Consider the following 21,911-nt stretch of genomic DNA (forward strand, 5'->3'; position numbering starts at 1 on the left):
GAAGAAAGTCTGTAACTCGACAGTTGACTCTTATCTAGCCATTGACTTCCATGGTATTACTATGTAAGTCAATGGCTACTGTCAACATAAGGATGAGCAAATTATGACTTTTTGGGTGAACTATTCCTTTAAATCTTACATTTTAAGAAAAGACACGCTACAGAGCGGTTACATTTAGATGTATTTACAGAGTTTAATGCACCTTAAAGGGGGGATGAATGTATTTACTTTATTTCATGTTATGAGATTAATCTTGTACATTTATTTATATTGTTAGTTTATAATTATAAAAATGAGTCAGCAATATTAACATGTTGGCTACTTACCATATAATAGGGTCAAAATTGTTACTGCAATATCTTGTATCATGTTGTATAAAATAAGCATCTTACTGACCTCAAACCTTTGAAGTGTGTACATTTGCGAAAAACTTTATTCAACAATTTCTTCTCCACCGTGTTGAGTAATGTTTTTTTTCTAAGGCACATTTAATGGCCTAATTGAACTAAGGCCTAATTCTCACTTAATCTAAGCCCCTAATGTATTAAATGTTAAATTAACCTCCAATTACAAGTTTTAGAAAAGTTGAATTTTTTCCCGATAAACTTGATGTGAATGCAGAATTAGAGAGAGAGATCGAGAGATGATCTGTCATGGCATATATTTTCAATAAATTAAATATTACTACTCATGTATGAGGAAGTACTGGGTGCGTGAAAAATCAGACTGAAACGAGTAAACTGGACAGTTTTATTTTGACAACAAGGGTAAAACCAATGTTAAAATGAAATCTAAAATGCTACCATTTAGCCAATTTGGTGGGTGGGAGGGATTTCACAAATGAAGGGCAGAGGGAACAAAATTAAGAACTGAAATTAAAAATCCCCCTCGATAGAAAAAAAGTTCACAGGTGAAGGGGTGGGAGAGGAGCAAAATACAAAAGTTAAAAAAAGGCTTCACCATCGAGTGATCAAGCTTAGCAGTAATGTACATACATGATCAGGGGTATGTATACAAATAAAAACTCCATGTTTGAATCATGATGCCTGCTCTGCTTCAAGTATATTCACTCTTCCTTTATGTTCTCATCACTTCTCTGTCATCATATCCTCTTAACCAGTTAGCAATGAAAAAAAAAAAAAAAAAAATTCCTTCAAAAACAAAATGCAGAAAAACCACATTTCATATTCTACCAATACATATATACTGTATAAATACATACATAAATATACTTTACATACAACAGCCAAAACTTTGAAAAGGGGAGATGAGAATGTAGGAGGAGGATGAGGATGATGGTAGTGTGTACGGGCGTCCCTCTGCTTTGATCGGCGTGTGTCGTCGGGTGCGGGACGGCACCTGTTGTGTGGGACTGTGCTCAGTTGCCCCAGTAGGGAGAGCTGCCATAGTTGGACTTGTTGACCTGGGTCTTCTGCTGCATGGCGCTGGACTGGCTTCTCTGGTTTGGCCCACCCTACGTGAACACACACACACCAGACAAGATGAGCTTACAAGGGTGAAAGGTTACCATGTTGACAACTTTTGTACTTACATCTATAACATCTTAATACTTTGAAGACAGTATAGCGAAGTTCTCTGTGACTGAAATTACAGGAAAAGTATAAAATACATTTATTCTTTTTGGTTGATGTACATTTCAATAATATCTCAGACTCCGTATAAGGGGTTTTGTTTGAGATGCATTATTTAATTAGAAAATTTCAGACTTTGTGTGAACAGACAGGGACTGACCTGTCCGTCCTGGGTGAGGTGATGATGGAGCAGCTGTGAGTGGGGCTGCTGGTGTGCCGGCAGAATGTGAAGGAATGGAGCAGGATAACCAGGGGCAGCACCAGGGGTCAAAGGTCCCGTGCCGCCCAGAGCCGAGGGGAGGTTGAAAGGAGGAGGTGTGCCAGCATGGAAACCCTGCTTATCAAACGGCTGCAGGAAAAAAGTACACGGACATACACACACATTATATAACTAATGTTTCTCTCGTTATATACATGCATTTATATTTATAGAAAGGTTTGGGGTCTGTTTTTTTTTTATTCAGCAAGGAAGCATTACACCGATCAAAAGTGACTAAAAACATTTATAATGTTCAAAAATATTTCTATTTTAGACTGCTGTTCTTTTTAACTGAAGGATCATGTGACGCTAAATTAATGGCTGCATCACAGGAACAAATTACATTGCAAAAGAAAAGTATTTCTGATCAAATACTTGTAGCCTGGTGAGCAGAAGAGACTTTTTTCATAAACATCTTACCAACCGCAAACATTTGAACGGTAGTGTATATGTGTGTGAAGCATAAATGAATAAAAGCACCTGTGTTTTATTGTAAACAGTTCCACTGATGTCTGGCACCCCAGAATTGCTAGATGTCACAGAGACAACTGGGACACAAATTGATGCATCATTTTAATTTAGTGGGCAGGGTCAATTTATACATAAAAACTGCAATGAGGTGTGTGTGTACCTTTCCCTGGGCCAGAGGCAGCAGATTTGGCCTGTGTTTGAGAAGAGTTACTGTAGCCTTTGCTGTACTCAGTTCCTGCTGGGCCTTGCGTCAGGTCATCATACCCTTGAAATGGACAAAAACAATCCTTGAACACTCAACAGCACAGAGTATGCATGAGAATGTGCGCATGTGTCTAATCTGCACAAACCTGAGCTGAAGGCGTGCTGGCCGTAGCCGCTGGGCTGCTGGAATGGCGTCGTGGGGTTGCTCAGACCCATGCCATGCTGCTTGGCCGAGCTAGGGGGCACGAACATGGTCGGGCCATACTGGAATGCGCTGGGCACGCCAGGCACCCCGGGGTAGTAGGGAAGGCCTGTATAGCTGTATCCAGGGGGCAGGGCTGGGTTTAGGAAGGTCTGTTGGGTGTTGTGGTGACCCTGCGGCTGGGGCTGGTTCTGTCCCTGGCTCTGAGCCTGCGGAGGCTGTGCCGTCTGTGGGCCGTGAGCAGCAGACAGGCTGGCAGAGGGGGCTGGTGAGGCGGATTCACCTCGGCCAAACTTTGTGATGTCACCTGAGTGGAGAAATTTTTTTTAAATACCAGATACTTTTTATTTTCTGCTTTAATCTAAGCTTACAGACCAGTAAAAAGCAACTGAATATAGCAATGCGGAACCTGAGTAAGGGTTGTTGGCGAGGCTTCCATCTCTGCCAGACAGCGTAGCAGTCGGCCCTGGGAATGTGATTCCATAGTAATCCTACAGGGATCACAAAAAGCAGAGACTGCAGAGTGAACATTTGTCTAGTTTGACAATTGATTGTCATTTAAATAATTGTGCTTAGCAAATACATTTTTTTGTTATTTACATTTAAAATGTATTATACATACACAGAGAGTTATTAACAATGAACTTGAGAAATTAGGCCTACATGATTTTAAGGCCATGTGAACAAATACTGATCAGGACAGATTTTATTTTATTTTAATGAATATTTAAATCAACTTTCCATTAATGCTTGAATATTAAATGAATATAGTTATAAGAATTAATTATTATTATTTAAATAATTACATAAATATATTTGACCTAATTTCTTCACTTTACACTGGATTTTAATCATTTTAAAGTGATACTTTATTTGGATGGTAATTTCAAATTAACTGGAATACACTGTGCACAATCATGTTATCTCAAATATATCCCAAATTATGTAATAACTGCAACAAGCCGATTTGTCTTTGGGCTTTTTGAGCTGATAACCACAGATGCTTGGCACATTAACAGATGTTAGCTCTTCCGTTGTTTCCCAAAATATCTATATCTTGTCAATGAGTGAATATCAGCAGTTGTGTTTGTCTAATATCATAGACCTATATTCGCCATTCTACACTCAAGATGTCTAATGCCAGTCAACCAATAGTCAAGAAAATAGAAATTAAGTTTTAAAAGGAAATGTAAAATGGATCAACCATTTTGATTTTCCCTTTATTGTCCACAAAAATAAAAATATAAAAGATTATATAATAATGATAATATATAAATATATAATACTAATATAAAAATAACCAAATAATAAGAAATATCTTGATTTTTAGTTGTTTCAGTTTATAAGACAATATAAGACAAAACAACCATTAAAATAATCCAGTCATCTTGAGGGCCTTTGGAAGTGTGTTGAGGCGCCCTGGTTGAGAACCACTGCTCTAATGTATTTTAAGAGGGAATTTGATGGTCTCAGACTCACCATTGGTAGTCTGGACTGGAGCATGTGGAGGTCTTCATAGCCATAAATCTGCTGCACAACAAACAACAACTTTCAGCACCTTGCACACTATAGATGTTACCGAAATCAATATTCAGTATTTCATTATTCACAGGTTCAGAGCTTGTACTGAGTCACATAATGAAATATGGATCACATAAACTCGTTACAAGTCGTGCACACAATAACACAACACTTCACAAGAGTGCATAAAAGCAACACCACTGAATCACCCAACCCAAAACACACACACAAATCCTGAAATTCCACATACACTACAATACTTCCCAGAGGGGTGAGAGCTGCTCTGTTTTGATTTAAGAGGATGAGTGTTCTTACCGGGTAGGCAGGCAGCAGACCTCCGGGTCCCATGATGTACTGGTTAGGTAGCAGTGGAGGAACCCCCTGAGAGAGATTAGGAGGAGCTTTACCTGCACACAGAAGAGGAAGAGTTGTTGGAGAATGAAGATTGCAGATTTCGGACTGAACTAAAATGGAAGCAGGAGTTGCTGATAAGATTTAGGGATGTCACTGAGAGGAAATTTTCACACTGGTATATAAACTTGCGACAAAACCGGTATTACTGATAACACCGGGGGGGGGGGGGGGGGGGGTTTGAATGCGCACTGGTTTTTGTTATTTTTTGCTTTTGAATTTGTGATCACGCATACTCTGTGTATAGGCCTATAATTTGCGGGCATCAAGGAGCCGCTATCTATACGCTGAGTATTGAAATTGCTTTTTTTTTTTTTTTTTTACTACATTTTTATTGTATTAGAGGGTAACAATATAAAAGAGGTATTGTAACAATACAGATACAGCAGCAATACTTACACCACCCTCCCACCCCTACCGCATGGGATACAACATAACTATCAGTGTAGCACAGTCAGTGTTATAGAACAGACACTTAGTGTCCTTTCAGTAAAATGTCTTGAACTCTGGTAATTCCATTGCTCCATGTTTGTATAGTCCGAGGTGTAGCGCCGTTGATCTTGGCAGAAGAAAGTTCAAGAAAAAGAATCTCTAAGAACGTATTCAGCCAATGCTTATGGGCTAAGTTGTGAGGTGGAACCCAAACTTGAACAATGATCTTCTTGGCTGCTGTTAGACCAGCTAACCAAATTTTTCTAGACCTTTCATTCATGCCTTCAAGTTTAGAGTCATCATTGAGAAGGTGTAAAACAGGGTCCATAGGGAGCTGAATATCAATCAGATCAGACAATGATTGTAACACCTTATTCCAAAAATCATAAATCTTAGGGCAGTCCCACATTATATGCATAAAAGTCCTTAAAGTATTCTGTGAGCACAAAGCACAAAATGGGTGTGGAGCTTGACCAATTAAGTGTCTGACTCTAGGAGTAATATATGCCTTATGAGAAAACTTCATATGAATAAACTGATGGTTAGGATTATGAGAGGAGTTACATATGTTATCCCAGCTTACGTCCCAGTCTATTTCTCTACCTCTGAGTGCCATTGAACGATCCCATGCCAGTGTACTAGGCTTAGGAGACAAATATGATAGAAGCCTGGCATACAATTGAAATCGCTTTTAAATGCACGCACTTTCGCTTTTAAGTTCCCAATCATGCGTACTCTGTGTATAGGGAGCAGCGGTCCTGACCGCACATGATTTTACAAGATGAGATATTTATCAATGACGCTCAGTATCTGTTACCAAATTCTCCGTCCTGTCAGTCATCTCTCCTTACTCTCTTCATGTGATAAGTGATACTGCACAGTGACTCTGCAGCCACTGCTGTACGGAGCAGAACAGACTCTTCACTCGTGATTTTTTTCAAATCCCAAGTAAAAGTGCTATTAGTACTTCATAGAACTATTTTATTTAATAAGTGAAGCTTTGTAGAAATAAATTAAGCAATAAGACTTAAAACGACAGCAGAATGCCAACACTCAATGCTCAACATCTAAATGACACAAATGATGTCATGATACTACATGGTATTGTGATAACTGCTGTGTGATCACAATATCGTGATGCGTGTGTGCTCTCTCACCGCTGGAGGAAGACAGTAGCGGGGCAGCCCTGATACCGGAAAGTACGCTACCATTGGTGCCATGACCCAAAATTCCAGACCCGTGCAGACTGTTGCCGCCACTCGTAGCACTGTTCACGCTGCCGCTGGACAGAGCGGACACAGGCTGGGAGGAAAATGCCATCGATGAGGGGGCGAGAGAGTTCACGCTGTCCACACTTGTATACTGAGGACACATACACACACACGGAGTTGTTACAGACAGTGGAGGTGGTGAGGAGAGAGTGTGTGTCATTGTATCCTACAGCACTCACTGTAAGTGAAGATGTGGTGCAAAGTGCCGACACAGAGGGATGGCCACTGCTCACATGACTACAGGAAAAACAGGCAGTGTCACAGATATATGTAGCCCACATAACATTTGTCAAAACATGAAATCAAATGTAAATAAATGGGTAATACAAAAAAGAAAAGGTATAAATAAACATCTCGCTCACCTGCTGAGGGGAGGTAAGCTGGCAGAGGACAGCTCAGATGCCAGGCTGGGCAGAACCGAGCTGTGTGGTGTAACAGAAGGGGGCAACAGTGAGGATGGGGCAGAGGGGGCAACACTTGTGCTGCTGACCAGAGAAGGAGACTCTTGTTTTGGAGTGGAGGAACTCGATGTGGCTGATGGAGAAGGCATAAAATGTCATATATTACAAAAAATTAAGCAGTTTAAAAAGCGTGAAGTTAAATCTTTAATGCATGACACAGAAAGAAGGGTAAAACTGATGAGTGTGACTTACTGTCTAAAGCAGCAGAGGTCCTCGCACCATTGAAACCGTTCTGTCAGAGATGCAAACAAAGTATACTGAATCAAATCAATATTAGCAGCATAACCTCCTTGATGTACGGTGCACTAAAGAAATAGTGCATCCATGGTACAACATGAGAGCATGTGCACAACCGTTGAAAAGTTTGTTTCAGTCCCTTTTTCTTACCATAGCTGCATTTATTCAATCAAAAATGCAGTATAAACAGTAAAAATGTGAAATATTCCTACAATTTAAAATAACTGTTTTAATATATTTTAAAATGTCATTTAAACCTGTGATGGCAAAGCTAAGTTTTTCAGCATCATTACACTAGTCTTCAGTGTAACATGATCCTTCAGAGATCATTCTAATATGCTGATTTGGTGCAAGAAACATTTCTTACTATCAATGTTGAAAACAGTTGTGCTACTTAATAATTTTGTGGAAAACATTTTCTGATTTCTTTCATGAATAGAAAGTTCAAAAGATCAGCATTTATTTGAAATAGAAATCTTTTGTAACATTATAAATATCCATGCATATTTGCTGAATAAAAGTATTAATATTTAAATAAGTATTATAAAAAAAATAGTACTAACCCCAAACTTTTAGACGGTAATGTAAATGATGACAATTTTCATTTTTGGTTGACGTAGCCCTTTAACTGAGAATAGCTCTGTAGCTGTGAAAACTAAGGTTTCTCTGTGTGCACCTACCGTCACAGGTCCAGAAAGCTCCTTGCTCTGAGAAAAGGTCAGTCTTGAGTGAGGGGCCACACCGCAGTCAAAGCTGTTACCCGCCGATGATGCAGCGGAGGAGGAAGAGGAAGATGAGGAGGACGAGGGGGCTGTCACAGAGCTGGGGGTGGTGTGGGAGGGGGCGAGGCTGGGGAGAGGTACCGAGGGAGAGGGGTAGATGCTGTCAGAAGAGGCCAGAGGCAGCAGCAAAGGGACCGGACTGGTCAGAGATTCACTGCAGGGGAGATCATGGGAAACATATTAGCATGCAGAATGGAGAGTTTTAAAGCTAAAGACAGCACACTGGTTTGAAAGACATGCGTTGAGAGATTTAGGAAAATCAGCAATACATGAAGTCCACTGCTCAAAGAAGAAGAAAAAGCACTTAAATTCAATTTAGACAACAGCGAGACCATTTTGTCTTCATTATGTCCACTTCTCCCACTGACTGACCTGATTGGTTTAGAGTAAAGGCTGCTCTGTGACTGAGGAACCACTGCAGCCTCCCTTATGGGTTCACTGTTGCAGTTCTCCGACTGGCCAAAGTCTGGCAGGGCAGATTCTGAACCAAAGTCCAGGGCACCAAACTGCACATTTAGACCGGACACATCTGCTGACCCGGGCATCTCTACCGCTGATGCAGGAATCTGGATGTGTAAAAACACATGTAAATCACACAGCATATACTGACAAAACATCAATGAAAACAAAAAGGCTTTGTAACAGTTAGAGGTAAATGTTGTAAACCCATTCTAAAACGCATTAAATTGATCAAAACTGAAGTTTCCTCTATAATAAATGTTTCTTGATCACCAAATCAGAATATTAGAATGATTTCTGAAGGATCATTTGACACTGAAGACTGGAGTAATGATGCTGATAATCAGGAATAAATTACATTTTAAAATATATGAAAAAAAAAAAAAAACAGTTGTTTTAAATTGTAATATTTCACAATATTACTGCTTTTACTGTATTCCTGATCAAATAAATGCAGCCTTGGTGAGCACTTTTTGACTTTTCAAAAATGTTAGTCTTAGCGACCCACATTTTTTAAACGGTAATACTGTTTACAGGAGTAAACACATATGCAAAAGAAAAAAAATTTAAGAAAAATTTCAACAAATTCAAAATGGACTATTTAATTTCCTAAACCGTGCTCGAGCAATTCATCTGTGTATTTTCTTCTTCATAACTTGCTCCCCCCTACATTCTGGTAACACCCAGTTTTTTTACGATTTAATAAATTCCAGATGGATAAAAATCAAGACCCACCCTATACTCTTTTTGGCTGAAAATCCCTCTGAACCCAGAAATAAGCCAGATTATATAAGCAAAATAGGTTGTGACGGCCATTTTATGTATGTTCATCTACAAACTGTACCAGGTAATAGAGAGCTCACCAAGAGATCTCACAAAGCATTCCACCTCGATGTTTTTTAAACATGTTTTTCCCACCTTGGAAGTGGGAGGTATCCGTCGCTTTTGGGTCTTTATCTGCCGCTGCTGTGTGCTGCTGCCCTGAGACTCGGCAGCCTGTGAGGGGGCCATTGAGGGCCCGTCACGGTGCTGTGATGGTTCCGGCGCTTTCGGAAAGGCTTCCAGTGTTCCCGAGGCAGGCGAAGGGGCACTCAGTGGGGGAGGGCTGGGCTGCCTGGCTAGAGGCCCCGTGTGGGTCAGGGAGCCCTGCTGTCGCTGGGCAAGTTGGCTTAGCACCAAAGATGGCTCTGGCTGCATCTGAAACTCCCCTACAGGGCAAACAATACAGAAAAAACCCGTTCACACTTAAGAAAAAAAGTCTGATTTGGAATGAATAGGTTAATAGTGTTAATGCATAGCTACGTGTTTGCAAGTATGACCAAGATTGTGTTTCCGGGCCAGTAAAGCAATTCTAAAACTCACGACTGAATTGGGACGGGAGTGAACCAGAGCTCTGTGTTCCAGGAGGTTTTATGTCCCAAGAAGAGGAGGGCACTGAAATCCCTGTCCCCACCAGCCCCCCTACAGGGGTGCAGTTGGTCCCTGTGCTGGAGGGCGGGGAGGTAAGCTGCCCAAGACCAGGCCCCTTCAGCTGTTCCAGTATTTGCTGCCCGGCCGTCTGCCCGAGTTTTGGACCACCAAGCTCTCCAAAACCAGAACCCAAAACAGAGGACTAGGAAAAGACACAAAGGAAAGGTGCCATTAGGAAATCCATTCAGATCTCGTTGTATCAGCACTAATGATGTTGCACAATACACTCAGTCTTTTAAATTACTAGCTGGAAAATAAACACCTGAAAATGAATAAAGTTTCTGAATAGGCATCCTGCCAGCCATTGCCATTCGTTCTCTAGGAAAACATTTGTGTAAGTGCTGTAAATCATGGCTGTGGATTGTCTCACCAGAGTGGCGTGTGTGTAGCTGTTGGAGCCAGAAGATGTGCCTCCGTTTCGAGCAGGCTGGTGGTGGGAGTTGGTGAAGACCAGACTGTGGCCGAGCCCCTGAGAGGAGCCCACGGCCTTCAGACCCCCCGCCTCTTCTCGATCCACAGGCTTCTGCAGCAGAGACGACAGATCCAGACTACAACAAACACACAATACAGTCAGTGAAATAAACAAGACGTTATATTCACAATGCAATGCTATGACTGAAATTAAAAGAATAGATTTCCTTAAGTTTGTCTTTGCTGAACTCAAACACATGAAAACAGAACCCCAGCTTTGACTTTATTACCTCTGGCCAGGTGTGATGTGGTTCTCAGTTGGAGGTGCACAAGAGGATGTGAACACTTTGGTCTCAGAGAGCTTTAGAGATCAGAATGTGCCAGTTAGTGCTTTTATTTTTATATCAAAATATAGTATATGACTATAGTGTTCAAATATGAGGGAGAGATATAAAATATATGAAATAGTATATAAAAACTATAATGTATAATAATTACATTACAATTCAATAAAATTATATATATTTCTAATATAATATCTATAATATATGAAAAGAGATTATACAGATGTACAAAATATAAACATTAAATGTATAATTATATATTAAAGAATTATAACTATAAATATATGATAATACTACGTTGGTAATATAATAATAATAATACATTAATACATTAATAATAATAATTGTACATAAAAAACATAAAAAAGAGATACTGTGTAATTAGTGATAATAAATAAATATAAATAAAATAAATACAATTTGTATTATTCATATATGGTCTACATAATATGATTCTTTAATATTTCTGGACAGCACATATACCATGTCTTTTCAGGCTTATTCATTTCAAGCTCTGTAAATCCCATAATTCATAGGAGGTTAATTATAGAGCATGACTCACACTCACATCTTCACTCCAGTCTTCAGCTGCCCACTCGTCCAGAGTATTCTGCCATGGCACTGAATGTGTCAAAGAGAGAAAGAGAGACGAGAGTGGGCCAAAGGATTTTTAAAAGTTCTGTGCAACAGAGGCGAGTCTCTCACCTGTCCCATCTGTAGTGTCGTTGGCCCCCGTCTCCCAGACATCAGCGTGCGAGTTTGATGTCCCACTGTCTGTGGTGTAGTCTGCAGGGTTAAAGGTCCTGCAGGAGGATACACAGAGTGTGAGAAGGGGTTTTAGTGGCTGTGTGATAATGAAAATTGATTATAGGTTTAAATAACATTTGAGTGATACTCACCCCATCCCCTGTGCTGTAAACCTGCTGGTAACTGGAGCCCGACCTCTGCCTCTACCTCCAGACACTGTAAATAAATAAATAAAACCTCATAAGCACTTATAAAAACTCAAGCTCTAGGGATGCGTCAGGATGGCCAAACACCCCAATTGTCCAACAGCTCGATTTATTTTCTTTGAGTTTCATCTTTAAGGTATTTAGCACTTCAAATGGGGAAACGCAACTTCTCAGAGGTTTTAATGCACTGCTGACAGTCTATAGCTACTATAACTGTCAGGGGATAAAACCCACTAAAAACCCAGGAGAAATTCATCCCCTTTAAAGCACCACCACCACAGACATCAAAGCACTGCTCTCAACAATAAAGACTTCAAATCACCTGCTGGAAGTAACATTCTTATCTCAGTGTTTTATGAGGACCATGGTCAGTTTGGTGTAACAAAAGGTTTGGTGGATTTATTTGTTGAATATGTGTCAGTGACCCTACTGAAGAGCCATATACATAAATCTCTAAAAACAAAACATGTCCGATCAGTGCCGGGTGGTTATGAGACTAATTATACAGGGCTTCCCTAATAGAGAAAACCCGACTAATTGAATTTTTAAGCGTAGATTTGCACATCCCTAGTAAGCACAATTGATGTGAATGATATGTTTATACCGTGTGTGGGCTCACCTCTGCCTCTTCCCCTGCGGCCACGGTCAGCACCTCTCTCAACAGGAGCAGGCTCCACACCATTCTCCTCTGTCCTTGCTATACAGATAAACAACATGAGATCACACATAAGCCTTTTTAAAATGTAAAACCTACTCCACACAATTAAACTGTAAAAAAACAAACAAAAAAACAAAAGTACAAAAGTTGTTGTTGCGCAATCACTATTCCCTCTGAATCTGATGCCAATTTTCGTTTTATTATTGAGGAGGGTGGGGGTGGATCCCTGAATTAATTTTTACCGTCCACACAATTAAATAACAATTAATAGGCATACAACGCAAATAAGAAAAAAGGTCATAAACAGGCAGAGGTGGTGGCATTGCTATCCTTTTTCAAAAGTGCACCTAAATATTGCTGTTGGATACACTTATCCACTTTATGCGCTCTCTCTGATTGAATAGCTATACCAGATGTAAATACCCTCCGAAACAGACTGCAATCCGATCACCACAAAGGTGGTCTGAGACGCATTCCAGATGCAACTGGACAAGTGTAAATGTGTCTGCTTGTTGAAGCCAGATATGTGATCAAATGGCAAAAACAAAGGTGTGAGAGCGTGTTATACTGGCTCCCGACAGCCATATATGACACATATAGACAGATATATACTGCTACTCGCATCGCCACAGATATGGCCCGCCTAAGATGAGTTGCTTCTTCAGCAAGACGACACACATACAGCCACAAATTTAACTGAAATTGCGGCATCGCATCCTGAAGCTCAACACGGTCATCTTCATTAAAAGTAGTGAGACTAAATTATCATACCAGTGCTGATGCCGCTCCTATTTGATCAGCTGCTTTTGTTGATGTGAACTGAATGTGTACATAATGCTGGAATTGAAGATCGGATTTTTATTTGTTTTGCAAACACAGTGTAAATGAACAATTTTAACAAGCGGGTTGCTATCCGATCAGTAAAAACGCATTAAAGGGTTAGTTCACCCAAAAATTAAAATTCTGTCAGTAATTACTCACCCTCATGTTGTTCCAACCGCGTAAGACCTTCGTTCATCTTCGGAAGACAAATTAAGATATTTTTGATGAAATCTGAGCCATGTTTCACTCATCCATAGGCTTCCAGTGTGACCGAAACTTGCTGGCCCAGAAAAGTTATTAAAGAGATCGTTAATATAGTCCAAGTGACTCCAGTGGCTCAATCTTAAGTATATCAAGCGACGAGAATACTTTTTGTGCGCAAAAACAAACAAAAATAACGACTTTATTCCACTATTCATTTCCTTCTCTCTGGATGTCTAGTTGGTTTGCGTAGTGTTTTTGCGCAGCGCGTCTGTGTTACACGTCACCACGTAGGCTCACTATTGGTCGACGCCGGTCATGTGAGTGTTGCGTGATGACGTGCAACACAGACGCGCAGCGCAAACACACTACGAGGCCCAGAGAGAAGGAAATGAAAAGTGGAATAAAGTCGTTATTTTTGTTTGTTTTTGCGCACAAAAAGTATTCTCGTCGCATGATAAACTTAATGTAGTGCCACTGTAGTTACTTGGACTATTTTAACGATGTTTTAATAACTATTCTGGGCCGGTGAGTTTCGGTCACACTGGAAGCCTATGGAGGAGTCAAAATTCTGTCAGATTTCATCAAAAATATCTTAATTTGTGTTCCGAAGATGAACGAAAGACTTACATGGTTGGAACAACATGAGGGTGAGTAATTACTGACAGAATTTTCATTTTTGGGTGAACTAACCCTTTAAGAGAGAAGTGTAAATAGGCCCTAAACTGCTATGTAAAAAAACAACAAGGAAACCTCATCAACACACTCACCTGGCCTGTTGCGACTGGTCCCTCTGCCACGGCGACTCGCTCCTCCACGACCCCTGCTGCTTTCCCTCTCTTTCTTCTCCCTGTTCTCCTTGTTCTCCTTACTCTCAGTGGAGGTGCCATCCTTCCCAAGGCTCTTCTTTTTCCCCACCGTTTCCCAAGAGGTCTGCAAGTAATAAAATGTCTACTAGTCAGAACAAACAAAAAAGAAGTAAAAGAAGATAATTGTTCAGCAGATGTTTGGTGTCAATGAAGTGCCATTTACATAACCGATTTAAATACAGGTTTGCTAATCATCACTGTTGAATCCTCATTACTGATGAAGGACATTTGGGAGCTTGTATTTTGACACAGTGGTGGAGGCAGAGGTCTGTTATGACACAGGATTACCTTCTGATCAACACTACAGAAGTGACCCACTTTCTATTTTTGAGTTTCATTCCCAGAAATAATTCAAACAAATCCTAGTCTATAAGAAGAGGCCTCTCAAATTTCACCACATAAGTCCCAGACTCTTTATCTCTGAAATAGATTAGCGTCAATCACACATGAATATGGGCATTACGTGCTGTTATATGTTCGTTAAGCTAAAAAAAAGAAAGAAAAAAAACATGCAGAAAAATAATAAAGCCCAGCTTGACAAATCATTGTTTTGCATTTTAAAGCCAAGCCACAAAACAGCTGACAGTAGCAACAACATTTTCAATAAAATCAGTTTTACTTCACCTTTTTTGAATAGTGCCTACTAAGTAGTCTAAGATCACATGTGCATCTGTTAGATGGAATTCTTACTGCATCAGAGGTTCCCTCAAGCAGGAAGTTGATGGCTCTGTTGACATCCTCGTTGCAGTCATGGAGAGCAACCATGCAGTCGTCTTGGTTCTTCCCTGTGACCTCTATGAGCTATGAGCAAATATGGTCGTCACTGGGGTTTATCAAGAGGATTTTAATCATAACTTTACTCGGATGGAAGAGAGCTTCTCATACCTGTTTCACTTTATCCTCAAAATCTGCATCGTTCTTGTCATAGATCATCTGAGCCAGTCGGATCTGTTCGGCTGTAGCCTGCAATTGGAAGCACAAGTTATCAGAATGAGGGTCCAAGGATCTTTTTTTAAAAATTAATAAAAGGGAATTGAATGAGCAGACCAGGACATGTCACATACAAGTGGAGGTAGACATGGGCCACTGAAAGTATGTTTGGCTACTAGCCTACTGTGCAGTATATACTGTAAAAGTATGCATATTACAACAATAAACATTTCAAATAGTAGTACATTTCTTCATCAAGACCTCAGTACATTGCATGTTTCATTTAGCAAGTGGAGTCCAGTTATCATCTCTGAAATGAAAATGTAGAAATTTAATCTAGTGAAAAATGTGTTGACTTTTAGTAGTGTAATTAAATAGCAACTGACTAATCAATTAGGGATGACGACTAGATTGTTAAATTCATCCTCTTTAAAGCCAAAACACATTTGTCTTGCTCTGTTTTTTGAGCATCCAAGCATAAGCACTGTGTGAAGATGTCACTTTAAAACAGTTCAACTTAGTTGTTAGTTTAAAGGTGCGGCTTAAAACCCCAGCCATCCGTTTCCCTTTGTGCTCCATCTAGCTGTTATTTTTTAATGAAAGAGTGTCTTATGAAAATCCCCCTAAGGAAACTGGAAGGTCTAGCATATTGCATTCTGGGATACATTCCAGCAGAGTATGGTCATACTATATACTGCAGAAATAGTAAGAGCAGCATGGTAGTATGTTATTCCTAACATAGCATATGTTTCAATACGTTGTTGTTCACTCACCTGAAGCTGTTTCTGTGGCTGTGTGGTCTGTGTGGTAGTGGGCAGCGCTTTGTCCCGAGTGCCCCGGGCTCGTTCGATGCCCACCGAGGTCATCATATACAGTATATACAAAACAATGTATGTACAAAACAGAAAAATCTAGAAGAAAAACAAGGCCAAACACAGGAAGTGGTTATTATTCGGAAAACACTTCCATGTCCTAGTTTCTAGTCCAAATATTTGCAGACACGAGATGAGGTTTTGTTCAAGCGAGCTAGCTGACGTTTTCTGCAGATCTTCCCTTCAGTGTCCCGCGCAGTGTTGGAGCAAACGCACAGGGGCCGTATCGGATTTCCTTTCTCCTAAACCCAGTTGGGCAAGATTGAGCAATACTCTGACCGCCAGAAACCCTTGTAGAAAAAACAATCAAGCTTATCCGAGCCCCGCTGAAATGAAGACCACGCCAAAAGCCCACACTGGTGTCCGCTAACACTTCGCAACTATCCTGTAGTGTCCTTCTAAAACGCTCACACTCCAATCACATCACATAGCTATTCCTTATGCATACAAAACAATAACTTAGTCTTCTGACATGAGGACATTGTTGTTTATTACCGAAAATAATCCTTGAATCCACACTGAAGCATGTATTGGTGATCTAAAAATCTAGCTATTTCACAGAAGAAATGTTTACATTACAGAAATTTTCTTTTTAAGGTGCCAGACTAACAGTCTTGCTCGTCGTAAGTGACCCATTTCATTAACCACGAAAAACACATTGACACAACAGCTTAAACCGTAGAAACAAGGTCATTTAAAGGGATGGCTCACCTTAAAATGAAAATTCTGTCATCATTGACTCATGTTGTTTCAAAACCTGTAAGATTTTCCATCTTTAATTATTTTCTTTGCCATGCTGGCATATAAGCTGTCCGTTTAGAAAAAAAAAAAAAAAAAGCATCATAAAATTAGTACGATTAATGCTCTATATTACAAGTCTTCTCAGTCCATACAATAGTTCTGTGTGAGAAAAAGGTTAATATTCACAATTAAATCCAGGGCTACATGCTAAGGATTTTTCTACTGGACCAATCAGGATAGTGGTTCAGATTTTTACTTGCACTATCAATACTTTCACTGGCCCAGTCACAAAAAAAGAGAACAGATCATTTTTGTGTTACCGTTTTCAACCTTGTACTCAAATAAATAAGTTTCTGACGACACCAACATTTTAGATACAAGCGAAATTTCAAAGTTCTAGCCTAACTACATAAAAATGATTAAACAAGAATCAGTTATAACCATAGACTGTAAAAAAATGACTTCGCCCGTAGGTTTCTGAAGAGCATTTTTGAAGCCCAAAGTGGAGCCGGCCGTCGCCATCTTGGCTGCGCGTCACTCCCGGATAAACGAAAAAGGGCAAAAAGGCGAGATTAGCTGAGGTGACGTGACGGCTAACAGACAGCAGACGAACTGCTAAATATATTTTTTTCAGCTGTAAAGTCGGGAATTGACTCTCTTTTGGAGCCTGTCTCCAGCAGCCAGTCCATGAATTGCAGTTTAAGTCCCGTCCGTGTTGGACTCAAGAGAGAGAGCGGAAGGTTGACGCTTGGGTTTATTTAATTTGCATCTTTGTCCTATTGTGTTTATTTGATCATTTTTTTCTTATTTTATTACAGACTGACAGTTTACTTGACTTTGTAATGTTCTTGCATTTCATGTAAACATTTTGGTGAGTAAAATTAAAAAATGTACTAGCCAATGGCAACTCGAGCTATAGTGTGTCCGTAGAGAGTTTTGTACTAATTTGTGTAGTCTCAAAACTGCTCAAAAAATAAATAGATGCGTACGGTAACTATGGGGCTATGTAAAATACATCTGGCAAGTGGCAACTGACTGTTGAAATCGACATCAGGGCACTTGTGAGATATCGTTATATGATAATATCATTACATCGCCCAGCCCTAATGGATAGGAAGTAGATTTTTAATGGATTATAATTTGGTCTGTTTTTCACACAAAACAATCTTATGGCTTTGACAGACTTGGAATATAGGGCAAGTAGTATAAGTAAAGTAAAAAATATAAGTAAAGCAGAGTTTTTATGATACTTTTAAAGTGATTTTTGGAGGATACTGGAGCTGGATAGCCACTGTCCTCTTTCTCTATCAATGCAAGGAAAAGAGCGGATGTAGGGTAAGTGTACCTATTAAGCCCACCAAAATCTAAGTCTAGGTTTTTTTCATAGATATTGACAGTTTATAAGAAAAATCATTTGTTAAAATGCAATATTTATCTCTCATTTGAAAATGTATTAATTAGTTGATGTACATTTTGCAATATAAAATTAAGATAATTTAGGAATAAAGTCAGAAGTCTGGCATGGGCTTAATTGGCACTTTGGCACCATTTAAGCCCGCATGTGTTCCAGATAAGCCCACATCATCATTGATTCACAAAATATAAAAATTAATTGATTTTAAGGAAGTAAAACATCAATATATTTATTCAGTGACAGGGAAGTATAAAAAAAAAATCCTTTTGCTAATGTTTGATTAGAGCCCTGGGTGGGATGGGTAGGTGTTAGTGGCCGGTGGTGTGGAGCCTTAAGTCGGCTTGACTGGAGTTGTAACTGGAGTCAAGCTGGAAGTTCTGCCAAGCCGAGTTGGGGCTCCAGACTCTGGGGTTTCGGGGGGTCTCCTAGTGGGCCCCCTACGGCTTGGCTCCCGAATTATGCCCGGTTATACATAAGGGGCTTTAGGACAAAACGGGCTCTATCTCATTTGAATGAATGTGTGTAATTTGTAGGCCTATCTAAATATAGTTGTAAATTAAGGTAGTAAGTAAGGTAAGGTTAAAAGGTTACTAAGGTAAAAGCAGACAAAGAAATGTTATCATTAAACACTTTATGTATCAATGTTTGCAATTAGAGGGATTCCTTATTGAAACACATAAGGTGGGCTTAAATGGTTCCACAGTGAGTAATGGTGAAAAAGGACAAAATGTCCTCCTTTCAAAATGTAAGATGTGTTTACAAATACAAGCATGGAGCTTAAATATTCTGTGGACTAAGTATCAAAGTGATTTTCATTGTGCCCACATTGAGAAATGTTTAGTTTTTTTCCCTTCAAGGTTAGATTGTGTTGGCTACAGTTTGCATGCGTTTTGTGGCGCTGTACCATTTAAGCCCAGCTTTAAAAAAAAGTTAATTTATGAAAATAATCTTAAAACAATTTATGATGTATTTATTTGTAAATTAATACAAAACATTTATTGTTTGCAGTTCACATGCTTAATTCTTGCCGTCTGTAATGCAGTCTAGCCTTTCTGTAAGGCTAAAGGTTTGACCAAGAGATTAGCTTTGAACGCAAGCTAATAAAACTCTTTCCATTTAAAGGAAAATTATATAAAATGATAAAGTACTATTTGTTCATACACAAATAATACATTTATCTCTGATTTGTCATAATACCAATGTAGCTACCAAAGAAATGGCTGAAAATTGCAGAAATGTGTTGATTCTGAAGGGTCCCGAAACACCAAAGTTTTGGGGTGACGTGTGTGAGGTCCCCTGAGACCGCATGCACGTGGGTGGGGCTAACTCAACATTGCCAAATGTGATTGGTATGCAATACAAAATGCCAGGGAAGTAACAAATCACTGGATTGGTTAAAATAATGAGCAGCATAAAATATTATTATTATTATTATTTATTTATTTGACTTCAGAGTTGAAAGTGGGTTTAAAGGGTACACTTACCCTATGCTACATTTCTGCTTTTGTGTTCCAAAGAAATCCGTCAAATGGGTTTGGAATGACATGGGTAAGTGACAGGATTTTCATTTTTGGATGAGCTATTCCTGAAAAACCTTCTTAGATGATTTTCCACCAAATTAAAAAAACTCCACTTGTGAGACTACAGTACATTAGATTCTTCACATCCAAGAAACTAAAGACTAAAACATCAGCAAGAATCACTGCTCACACAGAAGACAAGGCAACACACATAACATCTGTGATGGATACAGTGGGCTTTTCTTGGCTGCTAGACGAGATCTTATTGTGCATGTTTAATGCTTCTACGCAGTCACACAGAAAATGCCCGACAACAACGTTCCAGCTAGATTCTGACGTATAGAGATCACCAGATAATATCCGGCAAAAATTCCCAGCTTGCAGAATACATACACTAATAAAGATCTTGCTGGGGTGAAACTGGCTGAGCAAGCGCTGCTGGTCACCAACCATTTAATGATGACAGCAAGCAAAACAACCCACAAAAGTGATTCCACCAGCTGACAATGGTCTCATGTGGGGACATTTCTGAGATCGTTACAAAATGGAAAAACAAAGCCTTTCTCTTGGTCAGCGGACCACCCATAGTGTCCTCGAATTCACAGATATTCTGTGTATAAAGCACATTTAGAAATGCACATTGATAAATAAGCCAAAAAACTCTGAAATTTCAATCAGTTTCATCTTTGATTATGAATAGGTAGCTAATGGAATAATTAGTGATCCATAATTAAACAGAAAAGATTATGAAGATTAAAATTTACATACATTTTTACAAATATTCACATTCACCCAAAATGCACCAAAATGTAGGAAAACAGAAAATGTGAATTTTGAAATAGCAAAGTTATCAGACGATATTTTTCAATTTATTTGTTACTTTTACATAAGCATAATACTACTTGTGTTAACTGATCAAATGAGCATACTGGTGAGTTATTATAGCCAATGTCAATACTCTCAAAATGGCCAAATAATTAGTTTATCACTAAAACAGACAACTTGGTTTGGGTTTTTCAGTTTCGAGCAGTAATAAAATTTATAAAATTAGCAACTACTGACAAATTGCAATAAACATTCGTAATCAAAACAATATACGTGATGGCTGCTCGCTCACATTAGAAAACTTTAAACAAACGACCAGAATCAAAGCACATGCACAGATGACTTTGTTTGCTTTCTGAGTTTCTATAACCATGTTCCATATACCCCCCCAAAAACTACATGCATAAACATAACAAGGTTAAAAAATATATATATATGTGACGGCTCAAACAAAGGGTATTTAGAACCAGGACCAGCATCCTAGTTTAACTTTACAGATTCATTAGAGATGTTCGGATGGATTTAAGTTACATATGGCATATTTTTGACCCCATGAATGTGCAAAAACTGAGTTTGTGAAGAGCATAAGCGCATACAGTCTCTGCTCTCCTTTGTCCATGATCTCTAATGTCATTTCCTCTCTCCAATTGTTGTAGCTTAGCTTGGCTAACTCACGACCGCCCGGCGTCCTTGTTCATAACATTTAAACCCTTATGAGCATTTAAACACCAAGATGTATATCAATATGACGTTTTTAATGTAAGAAAAACTGGCTTAATAGTGATACGGGCTTGTTGTGAAGGGATGTTTGAGGAAAACGGTCTCACAACAGAGCTACAGCCGAGTAAGCTAAACTGAGGAAAAACAAAGCCATACAAAAGGCAACATAACCTCGAAAAACAGTCAGCGACGGATTAAAACAGATGAGCGACAAAGAAATAGAAATGTTAATTACGTAACATCGGATATATAAAAACCAGTGAAAGAGTCTGAAAGAGAGATTTGTTTTTTTTATTTATTACCTGCTAACACGCTTCACTCAGCCAGCAGCAGACTCCGTCACGTGACCGTCACCGCTGCTGCCGATTCTCTCCATGCAGATCCTACAGGCGCGCTCCCGCACCAGCAGGCACATTCACAAGTGCGCGCACACGTACACAACAACAACTTATACAAACAACACAATTTAACAGTATACAAGTAATGAATTAAAACGCAATTTATAAATTGTATAACATCTTAAAGAATCATTCTGTCATTATTTACTCGCCATTTCTCACTACTCCATTTCTGAAAGGATATATTCTTTATGCTTCTGGAGTTTAAAATTAAAGTTGTCTATTCTCGCTATTCTCTGTTCATCTATTGAATGATGCTTTATTGTATCGAGTGATTGTACATGTATATTGCGGGTCTCTACAGATCATAATCGTGAACGAGCATTCTGTCACGCCACTGTATAGTAGTCACAACCTATGGTCACAACACGATTTGCGCCCCCAGCGGTCAAATGAATCACTACAGTGCAGTGTTCCTCACAAAATGGATAAAAAACCAATATATAAATATATATATATAT

The 21,911-nt window shown here is 39.3% G+C and overlaps 1 protein-coding gene across 8 annotated transcripts; it reads right to left on the reverse strand.

The window, feature by feature from the left end:
- Nucleotides 1-731: 731 nt before the first annotated feature.
- ubap2a (ubiquitin associated protein 2a) lies at nucleotides 732-21,475 on the reverse strand. 8 transcript variants are annotated; one of them, XM_084387619.1, is made up of 28 exons: nucleotides 21,355-21,475; nucleotides 15,734-15,871; nucleotides 14,916-14,993; nucleotides 14,721-14,831; nucleotides 13,932-14,094; nucleotides 12,100-12,177; nucleotides 11,427-11,490; nucleotides 11,233-11,330; nucleotides 11,090-11,148; nucleotides 10,474-10,544; nucleotides 10,143-10,320; nucleotides 9,665-9,914; nucleotides 9,221-9,510; nucleotides 8,216-8,409; nucleotides 7,742-7,997; nucleotides 7,017-7,056; nucleotides 6,726-6,897; nucleotides 6,543-6,600; nucleotides 6,250-6,454; nucleotides 4,565-4,656; nucleotides 4,208-4,258; nucleotides 3,138-3,219; nucleotides 2,673-3,035; nucleotides 2,483-2,587; nucleotides 2,332-2,399; nucleotides 1,753-1,941; nucleotides 1,553-1,602; nucleotides 737-1,474 (listed from the first exon to the last, which is right to left on the reverse strand). In XM_084387619.1, the coding sequence occupies exons 2-27, from the start codon at nucleotides 15,827-15,829 to the stop codon at nucleotides 1,555-1,557; spliced, it is 3,459 nt and encodes a 1,152-aa protein (XP_084243745.1). In that variant the 5' UTR covers nucleotides 15,830-15,871; nucleotides 21,355-21,475; the 3' UTR covers nucleotides 737-1,474; nucleotides 1,553-1,554. The 8 variants fall into 8 exon arrangements, with proteins under 8 accessions (XP_084243741.1, XP_084243745.1, XP_084243744.1 ...); XM_084387618.1 differs by having other exon boundaries at nucleotides 11,096-11,148; nucleotides 12,085-12,177; nucleotides 21,355-21,451; XM_084387617.1 differs by having other exon boundaries at nucleotides 12,085-12,177; nucleotides 21,355-21,451.
- Nucleotides 21,476-21,911: the final 436 nt, after the last annotated feature.

Source organism: Rutilus rutilus (assembly GCF_951802725.1).
Source record: "Rutilus rutilus genome assembly, chromosome: 18".
In the NCBI taxonomy this organism is placed as follows: domain Eukaryota; kingdom Metazoa; phylum Chordata; class Actinopteri; order Cypriniformes; family Leuciscidae; genus Rutilus; species Rutilus rutilus.

Coding starts and splice junctions, on each gene's coding strand:
- ubap2a (XM_084387613.1), bottom strand. CDS start 15,829: ATGATGACCTCGGTGGGCATCGAACGAGCCCGGGGCACTCGGGACAAA. Junction 9,915..10,142: donor GCTACACACACGCCACTCTG/GTGAGACAATCC, acceptor GTCTTTTCCTAG/TCCTCTGTTTTGGGTTCTGG. Junction 2,588..2,672: donor CCAGCACGCCTTCAGCTCAG/GTTTGTGCAGAT, acceptor GTCCATTTCAAG/GGTATGATGACCTGACGCAA.